This window comes from Papio anubis, chromosome 11 (assembly GCF_008728515.1).
Source record: "Papio anubis isolate 15944 chromosome 11, Panubis1.0, whole genome shotgun sequence".
Classification (NCBI taxonomy): Eukaryota; Metazoa; Chordata; class Mammalia; order Primates; family Cercopithecidae; genus Papio; species Papio anubis.
In genome coordinates this window covers 68,528,168-68,551,585 of record NC_044986.1, presented here as the reverse complement: position 1 = coordinate 68,551,585, position 23,418 = coordinate 68,528,168, and the positions used below count along the sequence as shown (strand labels likewise).

The 23,418-nt window shown below is 50.9% G+C and overlaps 1 protein-coding gene across 3 annotated transcripts in view; it reads left to right on the top strand.

Annotated features, from left to right (window-relative positions):
- Positions 1–3,947, top strand: part of SPOCK2 (SPARC (osteonectin), cwcv and kazal like domains proteoglycan 2) — a 29,934-nt gene extending 25,987 nt beyond the window's left edge. For all 3 annotated transcript variants that reach the window (XM_003903805.4, XM_021943380.2, XM_009214722.4), the window contains one exon: positions 101–3,947. In XM_003903805.4, coding sequence (XP_003903854.1) covers positions 101–246 — 146 coding nt within the window. In that variant the 3' untranslated portion in view covers positions 247–3,947. The remainder of the gene's footprint in view (positions 1–100) is intronic.
- Positions 3,948–23,418: the final 19,471 nt, after the last annotated feature.

Sequence of the window (23,418 nt, the reverse complement as noted above, 5' to 3'; positions counted from 1 at the left end):
GCCCACTGGGGGCCCGGGCCTTGGGGGCCCTTGTCATAGGATGCCAGGTGGGGGCGTACCAGAAGCTCCCTCACCCCCTGTTGGCTTGGTCCCCTCACAGATGACATCGTGGGCTTCTCGGGTGACTTTGGGAGCGGCGTTGGCTGGGAGGACGAGGAGGAGAAGGAGACGGAGGAAGCAGGCGAGGAGGCCGAGGAGGAGGAGGGCGAGGCAGGCGAGGCTGACGACGGGGGCTACATCTGGTAGATGCCCTCAGGAGCCGGCGGCCGGGGGGACTCAACAGCAGAGCTCTGAGCAGCAGCAGGCAGCTTCGAGAACGGATCCGGAAATGCAGTCAGAAGGACCCTGCTCTACCCGGGGGGACCGGGAGTGTGAGTGTGCATGGCATGAGTGTGGCACAGATGGCTGGGATGGGTGACAGTGTGAGTGCGTGTGTGCGTGCGTGTGTATGTGTGCGTGTGTGTGTGGCATGTGCTGACAAATGTGTCCTTGATCCACACTGCTCCTGGCAGAGTGAGTCACCCAAAGGCCGCTTCGGCCTCCTTGTAGCTGTTTTCTTTCCTTTTGTTGTTGGTTTTAAAATACATTCACACACAAATACAAATTGACAGGTCAAAATCCATGAAATGAGATGCCCCCAGCCGCGTCCCCCAGCCTAGCCCTGACCCCTTGGGTTCCTACCCTGGCTCGACCGGCCCTTGCCTGCCCTTCTGCCTCTCGCTTCTGAAGTCAAGCTCTGGCCTGCGAGCCTGTCCCCATTGCAAAGGGGAGGGAGGGCAGGGAGCTGTCTGCTGGCTGATGTCCTCCCAAAACTGGGCCGATGTGGTGTGACATCCCCACCAGCCTCAGATGAGACGGGCCAGGACGCCCAGCCACAGCAAGCCCTGTCCCTTTGCTGATCCCCAAGCACTGGAGAAACTCTCCTGACCCAAGGCAGAGTGATGAAGGTGGCGGCGGTGGAGGAGGAGGGCAGCAGCTGAGAGGCCGGGGACAGGGTGCCTTGCCAGGCTGTCCAAGGTCTGTCCCAGGGGGCCCAGGTGGTGCGGGTAGAACAGGGTGGGGAGAGGGGTCAGCTCAGCAGGAGGAGGCTGTGGCTGCAGAGACTGGAGGAGCTTTTAGGAGTTGAGAAGGGGCAGCTCTGAATCCCAGACCCTGGAATAGCCTGTCCCTTTTTTCTGGGTCTCGTGGTGGAGCCATGATCTGGGCTGCTCTCTTGGGGACACTGGGCGGTGGTTACACAGTTGACCTCTGCCTGGCTCCCCCTTGGTACAGCCCATCCCATGGGGTGCTGCTCCTGCCTTCATCCCCTTGCTGGGGTCCCCTCGTCCACTTGAGGGCGCCTGAGGGCCAGCAGCAGCAGGCGAGGAGCCTCGGTCTAGGCTAGGGGTGTGTGTGCCCACCTCCTCCCTGACCCTTCACACCGTCCTGACCAGACCAACAGAGAGACCTGTCCCTGAGACCCCAGGGAGAAGCAGCTGTCGAAGGCTGCAGGCTTCCCGCGCTCTGAGACCATGATCTTCCTCCTGCCAGGGGAGAGCCACCCACAGGCCATGTCCAGCCCCACTCCCCACAGCCCCCCGGGGTTTCCTTCTGGCCCCTCTGAAGATCCCCTAGGGTTGCCCCAGCAGAGGGGCTTCCCCAAGCTCTGTTTCGAAGCCTGCAGTACGGAAAAGTGAGAAGTCAGAGGGGACAGGACAGGTGCAGCTAGGCTCTGCGGCCACACCTCACACCTCGCTGTTCCCAACATCCCCTGAGCAGTGTAAGCTCATCTCACCAGATGAGAAAAGGCCCCGTGCATTTCTTTTGCTTGTTTGTTGCTGTTTTCCCCCACCCGTCAAGTTCTCCCCATGGAAGCAAATTCCTTAACACCTTTGGTGGAGAATTTCTTACCCAGACTTGGGGCTGTGATGCCCTTCAGTGCGTGAGAGCAGCGTGCGTGTGTGTGCCTGTGTGTGAACCTGGGGGCCGTCTTGGTGGCCTGGGAGTGTGAGGAGGGGCCTCCTGTGTGCTGGGTGGGCGGTGGGTGTGGGGTCAATGCGGTGAGGCTCTCTGGGTGAAGCTCCCAACCTGGCAGTCCCCAGCCTCCCAGCATCTGCGAGTGTCTGTTGGACTTTACAGAAGAGCCTCACCCTGTCTGCCCCTCACTCTGCCCTGGAATCAACATCTTCCGAGTCCTTCTTGGGGGAAATAGCAGAGCCCCACTTAGCCCCATAAACCGCTTTCCATTCCGCAGCCCAGTTCTGATTGTTGAGGTGTCGTGCCATTCCAGGTCCCCCAGCCCCTTCTTCCTCCTGTCCTCTCTCTGTCCTCCACCTCCCCCTCCAGCCCCGGCTCAGTTCAGGGAAATGCTGTTCCACATCAGCCCTCTGCTCTCTGAGGCAGCCGCGCCTCTGACTCGGAGCTACTTGAAACTTCGCTCTTGCTAGGATTGAAGTCTACCTGTCTCTTCCCTCTGCCCCAGCTGGAGTTCTGGAACTTTCCTACTGGGGGAGAGGTTGTTAAGGATGCTGGGGGGCCTGGGAAGGGAAGGAATTCAGAGGAAGGGTGTTCCCTGTCCTCTTGTTGTCGCCCTCTGCTCCTGGGGCACGTGCTCCCTCTGTCTCTGGGTCTTCTGACTGTACACGTTTGTGTGTCCTTGTAAATATGTTTTAGGAAGAAAGCAAAAGGGATTGAACTAGCCTCTGGCAGGATTGCAGGGGTCCAGCCTTGCCTGTCTCAGAAGCCTCTACACTGCTTTTTGCCCCACTGAGACTGGGCCCCTCAAAAGGTAGACAGAACAGCAGCTCCCAGTGGGGCTGAAGGTCGGCCTCCAAGTGGCTTCTTGTTAGACAAGGTTAAGATTTCCTCATGATCAATGTTGCAGATTGGTCCTTCCTCAGCTCCTTGATTCATGCCCTTGACCAAGGGGCCTGCCACCCAGCCCCTCCAGCACCCTCTCCTCGATGCCTTGCTTCTTCCTGCCCCCACTCCCCTGGCTTAGGCAGGTAAGGGAATTAGGGCCATGCTGGAAGAAGCTTAACCATGTGTTCAAAGAACGGTTTCTTGCTTGCTTGGTCCTGGAACTCCCCTTGGCTGCCCCAGGCCTCCTTGGCCCGTGGGTGCCGGGGGAGGTGGATGTCAGATCTGGTAGGTTGGAGCACAGAAAATAAATGTGCCTTGAGAGACCACTCAGAGAAGGTCCAAGGGTGATGGAGAAGGAAGCATGGCCTGGGAGCTTGGAAGGGAGGGGCGGTGGGTGGTGGCATCTTGACTGCCCCCTGTTGTCCCACACGGGGGTGGTCACACCTCTTCACTCCAGCCCGCCTGGCTTCAGCCTTCCATGAGCTCCACCTGCTTCCAACTTCACCTTGGAGGTGGGATCTGTTGGCATCAACACGGGACCCCCTGCTTCACCAAAGCCCGAGCCCTCAGCCCTTGGGGAGAACAAATGGCTGAGCTTTGATTCCCGGGGTCCTTGAGAGGCTGCAGGCTGGTGGCAGTCCCAGGGGAGAGACACCACGGGTGCAGAAGGAGACCCAGACATCCCGAGGAAGTTCCCAGCGAGCAAACTGCTTTCCAGCCTGAAGCCTGCTTAAACTGTGTGATGTGCAATAACCGAGCTTAGAGTTAGGAATTGTGTTCAAGTGCTTGGATTTCCGTCTGTAGATTTAAGTGCTGAAATTGTATCTCTCAGTAATTTTAGATGTCTTTAAAAAATCGAAAAACCAAGTGTTAGACTGTGTGTGTGCGTTGATGGGCACTCAAGCGTCCCGTGAGTCATCCAGCCATCCCTTTCCCCTGCACCCGATCCTCTCACGTCCCGCCCCGCCTCCACTTGGGGACGCTGCCTCGTGTCGTCTTTATCTGCCTATTACTCAGCCTAAGGAAACAAGTACACTCCACACATGCATAAAGGAAATCAAATGTTATTTTTAAGAAAATGGAAAATAAAAACTTTATAAACACCATCTGCTGGCAATACTCGGATTATTCTTACCCTTGGTATTATTTTTCACAAAAACAGCATTTATGGCTGGGCGCGGTGGCTCACACCTATAATCCCAGCACTTTGGGAGGCTGAGGCAGGACGATCCCTTGAGCCCAGGAGTTTGAGACCGGCCTAGGCAACATAGCGAGACTCTGTATCTATCCAAAAAAAAAAAAAAAAAGTTTTAAAAATTAGGCTGGGAAGAGGGGGCAATGTGTGAGGCTAAGGATTGCTTGAACTTAGGAGGTTGAGGCTGCAGTGAGCTATGGTCGTGCCACTGCACTCCAGCCTGGGCAACAGAGGGAGACCATATCTCTAAAAAGATAAAAATACAGTACAGTCCAGTTCAGTGGCATTTAGTACATTCGCGTGTCGTACAGCCATCACCACAATCCAGCTCCAGAGCATTTTCATCCAGGGTGGGAGCTTTTCAGAGACTTCAACCACCTCTTAGCAAATGGCTTGTGAGAATGGTAAAACCAACTGAGACAGCGCCGTCAGTGGAGTACGTGAGTATCGGGCCCTTACGTGCTTGTCAGCGTTATGATTCTATTTTTTAAATTTTTTTTTGAGACGGACTCTCACTCTGTCGCCCAGGCTGGAGTGCAGTGACACGATCTTGGCTCACTGCACCCTCCACCTCCCAGGTTCAAGTGATTCTCCTGCCTCAGCCTCCCAAGTAGCTGGGACTATAGGCACCTGCCACCATGCCTGACTAATTTTGTAATTTTAGTAGAGATGGGGTTCCACCATGTTAGCCAGACTGGTCTCAAACTCTTGACCTGTAGTGATCCTCCCACGTCGGCCTCCCAAAGTGCTGGGATTACAGGCATGAGCTGCCACGCCCAGCCCATGATTCTATTTATTTATTTATTTATTTTAATTTTTTGAGACAGAGTCTCTGTTGCTCAGGCTGGAGTGCAGAGGTGCAGTCTCGGCTCACTGCAACCTCCGTCTCCCGGCTTCAAGCGATTCTCCTGCCTCAGCCTCCCGAGTAGCTGGGACTACAGGTGTGTGCCACCATACCCGGCTAATTTCTGTATTTTTAGTAGAGACAGGGTTTTACTCTGTTGGCCAGGCTGATCTGCCAACCCAAAGTCCTGGGATTATAGGCGTGAGCCACCACGCCCAGCCAGAGCAGCAGAAGAATAACCATGTGTCTTACTTTTATTTCTGGGATTATCTGAGCTGGGGGACTGTCATCATTATTCTGTGCCTTTTCTTCTCTTAGGCCCTGCCCACTTGTCACTAGACGTGTCTTTTAACAAATCCTTTTGTGGTGTGGAGAGGGATGGAATCTGGGCACAGGAGCTCTAAGCTCTAGCCCTGGAGCTTGCTAACTGTGACCTTAGGCCAGGATCTGATGGATGGATCACCTGTGGTAGTAACCAGCCCCTGTGCTTTCCAAGGTGACAGCCTGCAGCCAGGGCAGGCTCTGCCCGTCTGGCTGCAGCGGCTCCTTAGGAAGGGGAGCTTTTCTGCTATTCATTGTGTCTCGCTGCCACCAGCAGGCTCAGACTTGGAGGCTCAGGAGCTTTCTGGAAGGTAGTGTGAGGAGCGATGGGGTTTGCCAAAGGGCTGCTCCCAGCATGTAGGATGAAAAGGGTGGCGATGAGAACAGCGGTTTCGGATTCGGAGTGGCTAGGAGGAGCCTGCAGCCTGCTGAGGGGGAGCCTTCTGAATGAGTGTCTTCAATCGTCAGGGAAATGTTGGCTTTTGTACCTGGCGGATCGACATTTGCTCAGATGATGGGAAACCAGAGGCCAGCCAGGGCCCCAGCGTCTGGAACAATCCTTCCATTGTCACCATGTCCTGTCAACCTGGGTTTTCAGGGTTCCTTGGCCCAGCAGCAAACAGCATTGCCGGGGACAGGCCCACGTGCTGACCTGCAGTGCAGACGTGGCTGAGGCCGTTCGGGAAGCTGTCACCAGAGCCCAAATGCGTGGGCACCTTGCTTTCCCTCAGCATTTAGCCTCCTGGGAACAGGGTCTATGTACTGACTTCTCTCCAGTGAATAACTGGGACCTGGGAACAAATCTGAAAGAAAAAACCCAAACTGCACACAGAGGCCTACAGGAGCCTTTCCCTTCCACCCGCCACCTTTGTGCAGAGCGCAGAGAAGGGAGGGGGTGCATTTGACCAAAAACAAACAAAAACCAGAACTTTTTATATTTGAGCAAAATAGATGAGGGAGAGGAGAGGAAAAAAAATGTTTTTATGTTCCCTTCAATGCCCTATGTCCTTTACATCATCATCATCATCATCATTATTATTATTATTACTATTCAGAGCAGGTTTCACACTCTGTTACCTAGGCTGGAGTGCAGTGGTGAGATCATAGCTCACAGTAACCTCAGACTTCTGGGCACAAGTAATCCTCCCACCTCAGCCTCCCTAGTAGCTGGAACTACAGACGTGTGCGACCATGCCCGGCTAATTGTTAAACTTTTTGTAGAGATGGGGGTTGCCCAGGCTGGTCCTGCACTCCTGGGCTCAGCCTCCCAAAGTGCTGGGATCACAGGTGTGAGCCAGTCCAGGCCGCATCTGCTGTTGAATCCCCTCAGCAACTCCACGAGGCAGGGATCACCAGCCACTCAGACCCATTTATGGATGAGAAGACTCCGTTTCCCAGGGCTGACCTTGGCTCAGGCAGGGGTGTGCGGTGGAGCCTTGGTGTTGCTCCAGGCCTGGCTCACTGCAATGTCAGCTGCCCAGGGCTGTAGCCACTCCTGGCGTGCCTCCCGCACTGAGATAATGCCCATGGTGGAAAATCCTGTGTTTTCATCAATAAGTCATGGTTGAATGTGGATGGGAGCGTGGGTACTGGGGAAGTACAGAAGAAGGTAGGATATAGAGATTCTGCCAGGCTCTGCTTCTGAACTTGGGTCAGCACCTCTCCATGGGCCTCAGTTTCTCCATCTGTAAGATGAGGGGATTGGACTCAATTGTCCAGTGTTGTGAGTCTGTGAAAACGTGCACAGGTGAAAAAACAAACAAACAAACAAAAAACAAAAAACATGCACAGGTACGAGTCCAGAAAATGTCTTGTTAGGTTCAGGATTGTCTTGCTTTCTCTCTCTCTCTCTCACATTGCACATTTGGTGTGACTCTGCCACTGTTTCCCTGGAAGGATGGGCATCCTTGATGCACCCCTGTGGGATGAGTCAGCCTCTAGAGAAAGCTGGGCTGACCCTTGAGGTGGAGCTGCTGCTCCGGCTGCCCGTCCTCTTCTGGTTCCCGCCATGCCAGTAGAGGAGAGGGTGGATGCCTTCCAAATCTCCCAGGAACATTTGCTTCCCCGGCCCTGGTGGGGAAGGAGGCCTCTCCCTGCACTATCTCCTCTCAATCTCCTTAATGAAATTAATTAATTAATTAAATTAATTTTTGAGATGGAGTCTCACTCTGTCACCCAGGCTGGAGTGCAATGGCATGATCTCGGCTCACTGCAACCTCTGCCTCCCGGGTTTAAGCGATTCTCCTGCTTCAGCCTCCCGAGTAGCTTGGATTATAGGTGCACACCACAATGCCCAGCTAATTTTTTTTTTTTCGTATTTTTAGTAGAGATGGGTTTTCACTATGTTGTCCAGGCTGGTCTAGAATTCCTGACCTCGAGTGATCCACCCACCTTGGCCTCCCAAAGTGCTGGGATTACAGGCATGAGCCACCGTGCCTGGCCTCAATCTCCTTTACAGTCTGTCTGAAGGGGAAAAAAAGCAAAACTATTTTTCTCTCTTCTACTCTCACTCTGTCAACACAGAAGGCTTCCCCTTTGGTCACCAAAATGTGTGGGGATTTTTCTCTACACACCAAGTTGTTCTCCAGGGGACACCACCTAGGTGTCCCACATTCAGTTCAATTCCCACAGTGCCTGGAGAGAGTGGCACATCCTGCAGGTCAGGGCTCAGTCCCACCAGGCGCAGTGGCGAACTGGGAGGCCAAAGTGGGAGGATGACTTGAGGCCAGGAATTTGAGACCAGTCTGGGCAACATAATAAGACCCAATCTCTACAAAAAAAGCAAAACAATTAGCCAGATGAGGTGGCATGCACCTACAGTCCCAGTTACTTGGGAGGCTGAGGGTGGAGGATCTCTTGAGCCTGGGAGGTCAAGACTGCAGTAAGCCATGATTGCACCACTCCACTCCAGCCTGGGCAAGAGAGTGGGACCCTATCTAAAAACATTAAAATTAATGAATTTAACAATTTTAAAAAGGGCTCAGTCCCACAAGGCTGCCCCCACCTCAGATGCCAGTCACAAGCCCCAGGTTCTGACCTGTGCTTCTGACCTACGGGCTATAGATCAGGGTTCTCAACTCCCTCCTCAGGTTCAGTTAATTCGCTAGAGTGGCTTGCAGAACCGAGGGAAACACCTTTACCCATTTATGGTGAATGATATTACAGAGGACACAGATGAACAGCCGGATGGAAGAGACGCATAGGGTGAGGTGGGTGGGAAGGATGTGGAGCCTCCATGCCCTCCACGGGCACCACCCTCCGGGAACCTCCGTGTGTGCAGCTGTCAGGAAGCTCTTCAAACCCTGTCTTTTTGGGTTTCTGTGGAGGCTTCATTACGTAGGCATGACTGATGAAATCACTGGCCACTGGTGATCGCCTCAACCTTTGGCCCCTCTCCCTTCCCCAGCGGCTGGGGAGCTGGTTCCCCTGGCAGCCAGCCCTCATCACAAGGCTATCCAGGAGCCCCCCAGGAGTCACCTCATTGGAACAATAGATGCTTAGATCACTCCAGAAATTCCAAGGGATTTCAGAGCTCTGCGTCAGTAGTTCCTATTACTCAGGAAATTACAAAGGTTTTGAACTCTGGGTCAGGAACTGGGACAAAGACCAAATACATATTTCTTCTTATATCACGATATCACAGTCAGTGACACCAACAGAGACTGCATTCTCTCCTCCGCAGCCCCAGCCTCCTCCCCAAATCTGCCAGGCAGCTGGCTCCAGCCGGGTCCTCCAACACTCCCCTTGTCCCGGAGGGCCAGCCTGGGGCCTGGCAACGCCCAGTTGTTCAACATGAAGGAGATCTGCCCCAGGGCCCCTAGGACCACCCTGGAGGGGCCCCCATCAGGCGAGGCAAGACCCCTGGGCCAGGGCTGAGGGGGCCTGTTCACTTGCTGAGGTGCTGATGGGCAGGTGATGGCCTGTCCTGCAGCAGTGAGAGGGCAGCGAGGGAGACGCGGGCTCCTACCTTTCTCTCCCTGCACCCCTTCTTCATTCAGCATTGTTTCCAGCAGGCTCGGGACTCCACTGAAGCTGGGTCTCTTTGGTTTTTCTCCTTGTCCTCTCCCTCTGCTCACACACTGGGCTCCAAGGAGCCCATTCAACCCCAGATTCTTGGATTCAGAATCCTGGGATCATCAAATCCCAGAGATGTCAAAGCTCGTTTGGTCCGCCCCTTCCTTAGAGCTACACCATCTGCCCTTGACCCTTGGAGACGGGATGTCAGCTTGGATGAGTTTATTGAACCCTTGCTGTATGCAAGGCTCTTTGCTTATCAGGCTTGGAGAAATTGAGTTAGGTGGTGCAAAAGAGGATACAGAGGGAAATAGTGCCTGGCCTGCCTTAGGAAGCCCACAGTCCAATAAAAAAGATATAAGAACATGTGTCCCAGTGTGATTCTTCTCAGGGAGGAAAGTGCTTTCCCAGGGGTTGCAAACTCATTGTGAAGGGGTGACGGGGCCTGTGTGACAGTAGGGAGGGCTGGGAACAGTGGCGGTCTGCTGGGTGCATACCCTGTGCAGAGGGGGCTGTAGACCTTGTGCATGCTGTGGCTGGGAGGCAGGAAAGGATTCAAATGAAGACTGGAGAAGTAGTTGGGGCCAAATTGTCCAGGCTAAAGTCTGCCTTCTAGTTGAGTATGGATGCATCATACCTGCTGAATGAATGCATTCCCCAGCTCAGCCCTGATCACCTGTCACTTGGACAGTTGCAGCAGCTGGCAAACTGGGCTTGTAGCCCCTTCCTTTCTAGCGCTCCTCGTCCATTTTTGTCATAACTACCATTGAGATGGGTGAGGTGGGGTCTTTCTTCTACATAAAACCCTCAATGACTCCCTACTACCCACAGGGTGAAAGCCAAGTTCCTTCACCTTTTGAAAGCCAGGAGAATTGGTCCTTGCCCTTGTCACCAGCCTCATTGTCCTCCCTTTTCCTCTACCCTCTGTGCCCTACAGCCTTTTGCTTAGGGCTGCACCCCCTGCCTGAAAATGTTCACCACTCCTTTCTTGACTTTCCTACACATCCTTCAAAATCCAGGCCAAGCCAGGTGCAGCGGTGCATGTCTGTAGTCCCAGTTATTTGGGAGGCTGAGGCCGGAGGATCACTTGAGCCCATGAGTTCAAGACCAGCCTAGACAACATAGGGAACCCTTGCTCTTAAAAAAAAGAAAATTAGCCTGGCTCATGCAGGCCATTGCAGTGGCTCATGCCTGTAATCCCAGCACTTTGGGAGACTGAGGCAGGTGGATCGCTTGAACCCAGGAGTTCAATACTGGGCAACATGGCGAAACCCCATCTCTACTAAAGATACAAAAAAGTTAGCTTGGCATGGTGGTGGGTGCCTGTAATCCCAGCTACACAGGAGGCTGAGGCAGGAGAATCGCTTGGACCCAGGAGGCAGAGGCTGCAGTGGGCCGAGATCGTGCCACTGCATTCCAGCCTGGGTGACAGAGTGAGATTCCGTCTAAAAAAAAAAAAAAAATTAACCTAGCTCAAATATCATGACTTCCCCGACCTCTGCAGGCAGAGAGAACCGGGCTGCCTCTGCTCCTGGATGGCCTTGCACAGGCCTCTACCCTGCCCTGACTAGATATGGGATATATCTATAAGGATATAGAACTGGGTCACATCTTCTTGACTCCCTGAAGCTCCTCCTGCCAAGCTCTTTAGGGCACAGATCATGTCTTGTCACATCTGTATCCCTGAGGCCTGGGCCTGGTGGGTAACCAGGACATACATTGAAATGAATGCATGAATGAATGATCTTGACCCAATTCAGCCCTGACATCACCCTTACGCTACCTTCTCTACCTATCATTTGAATATCATCCATGTCTAAAACATCTACCAGCCTGGCCAATGTGGTGAAATCCCATCTCTACACAAATATTTAAAAAATTATCTGGAAGTTGTAGCACGTGCCTGTAATCCCAACTACTTGGGAGGCTGAGGCAGGAGAATCGCTTGAACCCAGGAGGTGGAGGTTGCAGTGAGCTGAGATCATGCCACTGCACTCCAGCCTGGGTGACAGAGCAGTACCCTGTCTCAATAAATAAATAAATAAATAAATAAATAAATAAATAAAATAAAACATCTACAAGCACTCCTAGTACTTTTTCTCACCATTGGAGATTCATTTCTTTTCAGTTACTTTAAACAATTTTACTTTTCCCTTCAGAATCTTTCTGTAAATTTTTTCCAAGTCGATGTATCCCAGCTGCTTCTTGTTGGAAACCAAAATGTCAATACTTTACATGAATTTCTGAAAATGTTATATTGAGTTAAAAGAAACAAGTTTTTAGTAATTTTGATTTACAAAATTTGCACCAGTAAATTCGGTGGCTGCATCTAAGGCATTTTGGTATTTTGGAAAATTGGCCTACTTTCTACCTCCTGAACTTTTGTCCTAGCTTATATTTCAAAGGAAGCCATAATCCAAAGGAACGACTGAGGGTGGACATGTGCGTCCTTTGGAGAGAGTCTGATTTGTTATCTTTTCTACCCTATTCATAATTGACTTCAGTTCACATCCCTGTGTTTTTTCAGTGTCACCTTTTTCAGCACCAAGCACCCACCAGAAAGTGCCCTGGAGTGACCTGTCTGAACCGGAGAGAGGGCTGCTGCCGGGATGGGCACCGTCTCCCTTTGCTTTCACTGGTTGCTTGGTCCGCAGGGGCAGGGTTTCAGAAACAGGACTGTACCAGCCAAGAGCCTTTGGTTGCAAGTGACAGACACCTACCTAACTCCGACTGGCTTAGACAGAGAAAGAATGTATTGGCTCTCATAGAATGTGGGGATCCTGCAGCAGGTCTTGGAATTGAAGGAAGAATTTGAGGAACCAGGTCTTCGGGGATGGCAACTGTGAGTTCAGCACCCCCTGGGCTTCTCCATGCTGACTGTCTTCGCTTTACTGTTTCTTTTCACCTGTTGGCCTCAGTCTGTCTGACTCCTGACGGGCTGTCTGCATGTGGCAGGGAACAAGACTGCCCCAGCAGACAGAGAGCTGGTTGCACCCAGAATCTGTATATTAATCCCAGGGAATGACCCTGATTGGATCCGTTACTGTTGCCAAGTGGATGGAATGCAGTGACTGGCCAAGTCTGGGCCAGTCATGTGCCCATGCTTGCCTCCAGAGCCTTGGTCTATTGCCAGGGGAAGGACCCTGGAAAGACACAAAACCAACAGCCTTCTCTATATAAGAGGTGAGTGAAATAGTTTAACTTGAAGGAAAACCCCTGGGGAGGTGTGTAAATGTCAAATTCTTTACTTAGCATGCTTGGGGACCCAGGATTTTGTAAAGATTTAGACTCTGCTGTTTCATTTCAACCTACTGACCCCACTCAGCCACAGGGCTCCATCCAACTAAGCTCATTGCTCACTGCTTAGTGAAGAAACATTCATGGAAGGGATGGGTGGATGAATGTTACTGTGCATGACCCACATGTTCCTCCTCTGGGCCTTTCACTGCTTTATTGCCTGGAATATGCCTTGCACTCCCACCAGTTTCTGCCTGTCTTGTCATAGCCGTCCTTGAAGCCCAGTTCAGGCGCCACCTCTTCCATGAAGCCCTCCCTGATCCCACAACCAGCAGGATTTCTTTTCTTTTTATGATCTTGTTTCCACCCACTTTTTTTCCGTGTTTTCCAGGTACCCTTCCCCCCATTTTTTATAGACTCCAGCCTGATTTTGTGTTGTTGGTGTTGTGTACTGGTTTAGCAGAAAGAACTTTCCAATGATTAGTCCATCACCCAGTAGGGAGATGTGAGCTCTCCCTCCCTTGAGGCTTTAGAGCAGAGGCCTGTTTGGGGGTTGTTGTAGAAGAGCAAGGGTTTCCTGGGGATTGCATGTTAGTTTTCTAGGGCTGTCATGAGAAATGACCATACACTGGGTGGTTTAAAACAACACAAATTTATTCTCCCACAGTTCTGGGAGCCAAAAGTTCAAAATCAAGGTGTCAGTGGGGTTGGCTCCTTCTTGAAGTTCTTGGGGAGGATCTGTGCCAGGCCTGTCCCCAGCTTCTGGTGTTTGCCAGCCATCCTTGCATTCCTTGACCTGCAGATGCCTCACTCCAGGCTGTCTCCATTTCCATATGGCCTTCTCCTCTGTGGCTCTCTATCTTCCTCCTCTTCCTGATTCTTCTTCTTCTTCTCCTCTTTCTCCTTATCCTTCTTCTTGTCCTTCTTCTTCTTCTTTTTTTTCTTTCTTCTTCTTTTGTTTTTGAGACAGGGTCTTGCTCTGTGGCCCAGGCTGGAGTGCAGCAGTGTGATCATAACTCAGTGTAACCTCAAATTCCTGGGCTCAAGTGACCCTCCTGCCTCAGCCTCCTGAGCAGCTAGGACTACAGGTGTGAATCACCAAGCCTGGTTAATTTTTAAAAATTTCTGTAGAGATTGGGTCTTGCTATGCTGCCCAAGCTCATCTCAAACTCCTGGCCTCAAGCAATCCTCCTTCCTCAGCCTCCCAAAGCATTGGGATAACAGATGTGAGGCACTGCACCCAGCTGGTATCCTCCCTCTTCCTACAGGGACATAAGTTGTTGGATTTAGGGCCCACTCCAAATTCAGTATGATTTTATCTTCAGATGATTAACTAATTACATCTGCAAAGATCTTATTTCTAAATAAGGTCACATTCCAAGGTTCCTGGTGGACACAAATATTTGGGAGTTATTATTCCACGCACTACAGGGATCGTGTGCTGGAGAAACTGAACGTAAACCACAGAGGCCAGACAGGTAACTGGAGAGTACAGGCCTTGGCCTGTCATTGTCAGACCTGGCTTTCCAAAGAAGTCAGAAATCTCGATTTGTACGTAAAATATCTAGATTTTTAAATGCTGGTAACATATGAAGAACCTGGCCCCTATATGCATACTTTGTAGATAGCGCATCTATAGGTCTCATTCCGCCTTTGGAGCAACCAATTTGTGATCTCTAGTGGAAGCTCTAAAACTTGGCTTCTGTGAGCTCAGAAAAAAAAGCACGGATTTATGCACTTCTGCAAGTAGCCACCAGAGGGCGCGCCAGCCATTGCGTTAGAAAAGGCCTCTGGCAACCAGGCCCGGGAGGTGTCCTGGGAAATCCAACGGAGGTTTTTCAAGTCTGGGAGTGGATGGGATCGGGGGAGGTCTAGGATTAGGCTAATGACCAAAATTCATTCTATTTAACACTTACTCTTCCATAATTGTCTCCTAATCTTTTATGCCTGGTACCTCTTGTCCACTAAAGATACCTGCTCCCTTGGCAGACAAAACAAGTTCAAAAACAGCAAAAACAAAACAAAACAAAAAACTACAGGGAAAAGAAAGTAATAGCCAACAATAATCATTTGATGATTTTTCTTGATTATGAATCAATCAATTAACTTAAGAAAATTGACGCATGGCTGTGTGCGGTGGCTCACACCTATAATCCCAGCACTTTGAGGGCCGAGGTGGGCGGATCACTTGAGGTCAGGAGTTTGAGATCAGCCATGGCCAAGATGGTGAAACCCCATCTCTGCTAAAAATTCAAAAATTAGCTGGGCGTGGTGGCAGGCGCCTGTAATCCCAGCTACTCCGGAGGCTGAGGCAGGAGAGTCGCTTGAACCTGGGAGGTGGAGGTTGCAGTGAGCTGAGATCACGCCACTGCACTCCAGCCTGGGCGACAGAGCAAGACTTCGTCTCAAAAAAACAAACAAAAACAAACAAACAAACAAACAAACAAACGCCGTTCATGTACCCACCCCTAACTTCAACAATTAGCAATTCATGACAAATCTTGGTCCCTCTACGTACTTTTTGTTACTTTGCTGGCGTATTTTAAAGCAAATCCCAGGCATTGTATAGTTTTACCCCAAAATACTTTAGATAGACATATTGTTTTATTTGTTCTTTTATTGTTACTGTTATTCTTTGTTTTCCACCAGAGAACTAATTCACAGCTAACGGACTCCAGGCTGATCAGCAGCCAACATGGGCAGATGAGAGCCCCTCTTAACTCATCTCAGCCTCAACTGTCTTAGGGGTGGGAACAAACACCTTTTCCATCATTTCCATCTGAAGGTCCACTTTTCTGTTTTCCACCTTTATTTTAAATTTTAATGGAGATGGGGGTCTCACTAGGTTGCCCAGGTTGATCTTGAACTTGTGGGCTTAAGCGATCCTCCTGCCTCAGCCTCCCAACATCATGTAGATTGAGGGATGTTGCAACCATCTTTGGAAAATATAATCTTCCACACAGAGCCATCACCAATATCCAGTGCAGGTAAGAACTGGGATAAGACATGTGAGCCACAGTGCTCGGCCTCCACTCATTTTTTAAAAATCAGATACTATGGGTATAACTCAATGATGTATGTTATTTTTTTATTTTTATTTATTTATTTTTTGAGATGGAGTCTCGCTCTGTCACCCAGGCTGGAGTGCAGTGGCGTGATCTTGGCTCATTGCAATCTCTACCTCCCAGGTTCAAACGATCCTCTGCCTCAGCCTCCTAAGTAGCTGGGATTACAGGTGTGTGCCACCACGCCTGGGTAATTTTTGTATTTTTAGTAGAGATAGGGTTTCACCATTTGACCAGGCTGGTCTCGAACTCCTGACCTCAGGTGATCCACCTGCCTCGGCCTCCCAAAGTGCTGGGATTACAGGCATGAGCCACCGCGCCCAGCCTCAACAGTGTATTTAAATCATTGCCTAAACTCAGCCCTGCTGACAGACAAAGATGGCCACTGCCAAACCCCATTTCTTGGCCGACACGTGGTGCCTATCACAGCTCAAAGTGTTTGCCACATCACGAGGCCTATGATGGCTGAAATTTGTATAGATAAAAGGTAGTCTTAGGGTGTCCACGTCAAATGTTGCATCTGCCTCAGTTTGTTCTTACCTGCTCTGGATATTGGTGATGGCTCTGTGTGGAAGATTATATTTTCCAAAGATGGTTGCAACATCCCTCAATCTACATGACGTTGAGTGACCTTGACACTTCTTCCATGGAGAGGTCTGTGTCCTGTGTCTTTGCATCTGATGGGCCTGTGGCTTGCTCATAGCCGATAGAAAGCAATGGAAGTAACATGGATGACTTCCGATCCTAGCCTATAATATGTGATGCAGCTTCTGCTTGGTCAGTTAGAATACTTGGGCTTGGAGGTCTGAACTACCATATAAGTAGACTAACCATCCTGAGGCTGCCATGCTGTTAGGAAGCCCAAGCTGTCACACATGAGGAGACCACGTGGAGAGGCCCTGAGACTATATGAAGAGAGATACTTGGCCATCCCTAGCAGTTCCAGTCTTGAGCCATTCCAACACCAGCCTCCATCTGACTGCAACTTTATGAGATCCTTCCTGAGCCAGAACCACCCAGCTGAGCCCATCCTGATTTCCTGGACCTCAGAAACTGTGAGAGATAATAAAAGGATTGCTGTTGTGAACTTTAGTTCACTAAGTTCTGGGGTGATTTGTGACTCAGCGATAGATATTTGGAACACTCTTGAATATGTTCTGCAGATTTTCCTCTGAGGTTGGTGGAAAAGCCCTCCTAGGCTTGGGTGGAGTGAACAGCTTTCTGTATATTCTGATTTCAGTAACCTCCAAATATTCTTCTATTTGTGCCAGACAGTCGACAACTCTTGGCTGACTCCTTGTGATACTGCTACATGTCCTTCTTATGAAGACGTGAACAGCGAGTGTCTGACCCCATCTCACTCTACCCTATTGTGAAGCAATGAGTCAGTGCCTTTCCTGAATGGGGCCAGCCGAGGGGGGCTGCAAGATGTTCTGGACAGATGCATCATCTGATATTTGCAGATGCCTCAGCCCCTGATGGAGACTTCCCTGCACCCTGTTCTCACACTCTATATGAGCCAGCCTCCTCTCCCTCAGGAGGCTGAGGCAGAGGATCGTTTGAACCTGGGAGGTGGAGCTTGCAGTGAGCCAAGATCACGCCACTGCACTCCAGCCTGGGCGACAGAGCGTGCCTCCATCTCAAAAAATAAATACATTAAAAAAAAAAATCTCTGAACCCCTTCAGAGTTCAGAGAACCCTCTACCCTCTTTAATGCCAAAATCAGTCACTTATTTTCTCCTATGAACACTGGGAATTAGTAACTGACCACATTTTTGTTTTTGCTTTGGTTGCTGGAAGATATGTGGCCACAGTTGTGGCTTACCATGATAAGGGTATAGATCATACTGGTAGGAAAATGATGAAAAAATACACAATTCTAATACTCAGAGATAAGAATGCTTTGAAGTTTGTGGTACAGCCTCCTAGACTACACACATACATGAAAGTGGGATTTCACAATACATACAGTTTATACTGTGACTCTTAACTTCTTGGAGGCCATAGTCATTTCAAGAAGGTCACGAGACTTCTAGCTCCCTTTGAGGAAAATTCCTCTTAGGCCTATACATACAAACTTGCCGTTAGATTCTATAAATACATAAGTAGTAAATTAATTAGGTTCTATGCCCATAATTTCAGTATTAATGGCTGCATAATAAATATTATTATGAATTGAATTGTGTGGCTATATTGTAATTTATTTAATCAATTCCCTATCATTGAACATTTACATGGCTTCTCATGTTCCTCTGTTTTAAACTATACTCAAAATCTCAACCTGGTGTGGTGGCGGGCACCTGTAGTCTCTTCTAAAGAGGCTGAGGCAGGAAGACTGCTTGAGCCCAGGAGTTTGAGGCTGCAGTGAACTAGGATCCCACCACGGCACTTCAGCCTGGGCAACAGAGTAAAACCCTGTCTCTTAAAAAAAAAAAAAGTCGTTCTGAGCATTTCTGTCCCAGTCTTCATTTACACTGGTTGCATCTGATGTGTCCTTGCAGCTGCTTTAGATCTTCTGTGGAACAAGGCAGGGCATGTTTAAATACACACAGTGTTTTAAAAATGAGAAATACAGCTTGGAACTGTCCCCAGCTGTGGCTCCCAAGTAGCTGAGACTCCCGGCACCTGCCTCACCCACAGCTCCAGGAGGCCGGTGGATTTTTAGCAGAGACCAGGTTTCACCATGGTGTCCAGGCAGCAGGCGTCAAAGTGGCTGACCTCAGGTGATACAGGCTGCCTTGGCCCCACAGAGGGGCAGTGATTACTAGTGTGAGCTGCCACATGGGGCCTTGAGGATCTTTTCAGAACAGGGGCTGTGTGTTCATTCCTGGAGTCAGGACCTCACAGAGCTGGGGTGGGGAGGGGGCTGGGAATGTGGCAGAGGCTGGCTCTCAGTCCTGTTTACCTCCTGGATGAGCAGGAGGGGGACAGCATTGTCCGTTTCTTCAGTGTTCAAGGAGTGACAGTGTCACCTTTCAGGGTTGTTGTAAGGTAGTATCAGCTCACAAAGCACCGTTGCTCACATTCAGCAGCGGGCAGGGGCTGTGTCCTCGTGCCTGCCGGCAGTGTCTGGAGGCTGCCCATGGAGGTGGGAAGGGCCTCAACTACATAACAGCACCCTCATGAGATAGGGATGGCCGTTTCATGGCCAGTGGAGGATGGCTGCTGGACTGCAGGGAGGATGCCAGCGCTGTGTGGCCAGGGACGTGGCCAGCAGGTAGACTGCAGATCCAGGATCCAAGTCTTGGTGTGAGTTTGCACTCAGAGCATTCGGGGAGCAGGCTGTACCTGCAGTCGCTATGGTGCCTCGTGTGGGCTCTGCTCTGATACTCTCCTTCCTCTGGCCTCCCTCAAGCTTCCTTCCCTCTTGCCCTCCTTTCCTTCCTGTCTATCTCCTTCCTCACCCAGCCTGTCTCTCTCTCTGCCCTGTCAGCCCTGCAGCAGAGTGAGGACAGTAGGCTCCTGCCGGCCAGAGTTTGCCCCAAACAGCTCCCTTACTGTTCAGCCAAGGAAACTGAGGCCCAGAGAGGGCCAAGGACTCATTCCAATCACACAGCAAATTAGCCACAGAGAACCAGAGCCCAGGCCTCCTGACCCCTTCCTCATTAGAACATTCTTTGCATGCCCTGTAGAGTTCATTGGGAACTGCTGAGGAATCTGTACCAGTTTGACCTGAATATGAAGGCATGTTACTTTCTATCCAAACACTGCTATCGGCTGGGGGAAGCCAAATGCCCCAATTTCTACCCCTTGGAGATATCTTGAGAAGATTCTCTGTTTTTCTGCTGACGTGGTTTTCTAAATGAGTCCTGTCTAATTTAAAGTGCTGGTCTTGTTCCTGATTGGCCACTGCTTCTGCACACCCTAGTGCGGGTCGGAGCCAATCCTCACTGTGAAGGGTCTCTGACACTGAGGGGGCTCTTCCCCTCTTCATTTTGCTTGTTGTTGGGGACAGGAGCAGAATCGGGATGCAGGGGACACTCATGGGTTGTGGGTGGCTGAGCTCTGACATCCCAGCTCCCGGGGCCCTGCAGCTATGGGGGGTCTGTTTGTAGATGGGGTGCATGGTCTGCTTGGGCAGTGCCCAACTTCATGGCAGCCCCCCGCTGTGCTGAGGACCCTCAGAGAGGGGCCCTGGGTCCTGCCCACAGTCATACCCTTTACCCCTTCTCCAGCTTAGGTCCCTGGTTCTTCCCCCATCCTCACCCCCACCTGCAGGGTTCCTTCTCAGGGCCCCCTTTCCTGTTTCCAAGGGCTGTGGGGGCCTGGGGCACCCCCACATTTGCTACTCAGGCCTCCTGCCCAGGCTGCTTCTCAGGTATGTGGCCTGTGCCATCGCCCAGGCCCTGCGCTTAGAAGGGCTTGGCTTTTGGTTTAACACTCTGCTGTCGTCTTGAGATTCCTCATAGTCTTTGACCAACCTCAAAGTGTTGGTCAGGTATCTTATAAAACATCATTCAGTTTGGATTTGTGTGATGCTTTTCCCCTGGTTAGACTGGAGTTATGGGTTTTGTTTTGTTTTGTTAGAGTCTCCCTCTGTCACCCAGGGTGTAGTGCAGTAGTGTGATCTTGGCTCACTGCAACCCCTGCCTCTCCAGTTCAAGCGATTCTCCTGCCTCAGCCTCCTGAGTAGCTGGGACTACAGGTATGCACCATCATGCCTGGCTAATTTTTTGTATTTTAGTAAAGACAGGGTTTCACCATGTTGGCCAGGCTGGTACTGAACTCCTGAGCTCAGGTGATCTGCCCGCCTCAGCCTCCCAAAGTGCTAGGATGACAGGTGTGAGCCACTGTGCCTCCTGAGTTATGGGTTTTTGGGAGGACCCTAGAGGTAAAGTGCTCTTCTCCTCACCTCATACCAAAGGCACATGGTACAAACATGGCCTCACCACTGACGTTAACCTTGCTCAGGAATCCTTGAACTAGAGCCCTGCATTTTTATCTTGTGTGGGGCCTTGCCTTTATCCCATGCATCCACGAACACCCACTGGTGCAGCTTGCCCTCCTGTCATCCTGTCCCACGAGCAAGTGAACCACGATGACAGTTCGGGCCTCGTGCACAGGGACCGGGCACCCCATGCATGCCAGGCCCTGTCCTGGGTATTGGAGGCAGTGGGGAAGCCAGATAAAGCTGAGCTCCGTGGATTTCACAAGTTTGTGAATCCAGGAAGATGAGGCAGAAATAAAGCAGGTGAAAATAGTCACCAACACCCGGCAGGCTTGGCTGCTCTACTAGGGCAGGTCAGGAAGGCCCTCCTGAGAAGGTGACTCGAAACAGAACTAAATTAGAACCGTTGTTCAATCCAGCAATCCCACTACTGAGCATCTACCCAAAGGAAAAGAAGTCATTATATCAACAAGATACCTGCATTCATATGTTTATAGCAGCACTGTTTACAATAGCAAAGATATGGAATCAACCTCAGTGTCCATCAACGGTTGACTGGGTAAAGAACATATGGTATATATACTTATAGAATACTATGCAGGCATAAAAAAGAGTAAAATCATGTCTTTTACAGCAGCATGGATAGAACCAAAGGTCATTATCTTTTTTTTTTTTTTTTTTTTTTCCTGAGATGGAGTCTTGCTCTGTCACCTAGGCTGGAGTGCAGTAGCGTGATCTCGGCTCACTGCAACCTCCGCCTCCCAGGCTCAAGTGATTCTCCTGCCTCAGCCTCCCATGTAGCTGGGATTACAGGCACACACCACCACAACTGGCTAAATTTTGTATTTTTAGTAGAGACGGGGTTTCACCCTGTTGGCCAGGCTGGTCTCGAACTCCTGACCTCAGGTGATCCACCTACCTTGGCCTCCCAAAGTGCTGGGATGATAGGCGTGAGCCACTACACCTGGCCAAAGGCCATTATCTTAAGTGAATCAACTCAGGAAAAAAGTCAAATACCACATATTCTCATTTGTAAGTGGGAACTAAAAAATGTGCACATGGACCCACAGAGGGGAATGAAGGACACTGCTGACTTGGGAGGCAGGGAGGGAGTGAGGGGTGAGGCATTACTCAGTGGGTACAACATAAACTATTCAGGTGATGGTTGCACTAAGACCCCAGACTTCACCTTACGCATGGAACAAAACTGTACCTGTACCTCTTATATTTATATAAATTTTTTTTAAAAGAGAGAAACAGGCCTGAAGTGTGAGGGAGCAGCAAGGGTTCCAGGCAGAGGGGACACCCTCATTACCCTGCCTGGGTGGTGAGAGATGTCACGGGGTCATCCCCAGCCCCAGGTGTCCAGTCTTGGCTCAGGTAGGCATCTCCCGAGATGAGGGCCCGGCCCTCCCCAAGGCTCCTGGGTGCATCTTGCTGCAAGTGCCATCTCCACAGCTGCCAGTTATCCCCGGGCAGGAAAGCGTGGGCGGTTGGCCTGCTCCTCCTGGTTTTCCATCCTCCCTGTCCTCCTAGTCCTCCCTGGCCTCCTCACCGCCACCCGCCCTGTAATTTCCTGTCTGCCATGGGAGCTTATTTGGGACATAACCAGGAATTGTCTCACACAAGGCAAGAACAGGGTTCTCAGTGCTCACCCTGAGTCAGGGCGGCTGCCCACCCACTGCCACGACTTCCCTGCAGAGGCCTGTGCTATGGAGGTGTGGCTGGCAGAGCCCTGACCCTGTGGTGGGGGGCTTGGACCTTGTCCTGGTATGCTTCAGCTCACTGGGTGACCCTGGGTATGTCACTGACCCTCTCTGGACCCTTCCAAATTAACACCACACAGTTCAATTGAGGAGAACTTAGAATCCCATGAGAATTTCAGGTGGCGAGGAGCCCGGCATCATCCCAGGGTGCAGAGGGGGAAACTGAGGCTGTACCATAACACGTGAGACATCAGAGGTGGCATCAGGGGTGCAGGCTTTCAGTCCGGCATCACAGTTCAGAAGCTTTCCAGTGTGGGGACAGGAAGCTGGGCCTAGACAGTGGAAGACTTGTCACTGTTCTAGTCCCATCTCTGACCCCCACTGACCATGAGGCCTGGCCACACAAGACCCTCAGAACCTAGGTTTCTCCATCTGGAAAATGGCGTTAAGCCCTTTTCTCCCAGGGTTGCTGCTAAGTTGAAATGCAATAAGCAATGTTAAAGGGTCTTGCAGGGAGCATCTCCCGGGTAAGAGTCCTCACTCTCTGTAGGATGAGACCCCAGTCTCAGCCCTGCCCAAGCCTCTGAGAACACAAACTTCATGTGACTGAGAGACAGCTCAGAGGCACAGCTGTGGAAGACACCTCCTCCTTGGTGGCTGGGAGGAAGTCAAGAGGGGCGCTGTGACAGGGACAGACCTTCTTCAAAGGCATCTATGGGACAGTGGCTGACTACAGATAGGGAAGCCTTGAAACCTCAGCTTCCTTCTCTATAAATACAGATGCACATATTAGCAATTTACCAAGTGAGAAGCTGCCTGGCTTACTATTCGACTGCTTTTTATCTGCGAGGGCGGCATGAGGCAGGTGTGCATGCCCCCATTCTGCAGACCAGGAGCGAGTGACAGGGGAGCCCACTGCCAAGCTTGAGCCCCGACCTGCCATTCTCCAGGCGGGGAGGGGTGGGCTCCAGAGACCAGGTGGGACCAGGGAGGTCTGAGAGCCTGGGGACAGGGTCTAGCCTCCAACTCTGAAAAATCACATTAGGTCACCAGGGGACAGGGTGCTCTGAGGAGACAAAACAAGGCCAAACCACTTCCCGGCCGGGTGCTGGAAGTCAACACCTACTCTTTTTACTCTATAAATAAATTTCATATTTAAATAAATATGGAACAACGTGACTTTTTTTTTCCCTTCTGCAAAAGAAAAGAGCATTTATCCCACCTCCAGAAGCTCATTTCTTCTTTCCAGCTCCTCTGACATCGCGCGGGGGCAGCCAGGGAGGAATTTTCTCTTCTGGGATGACTGG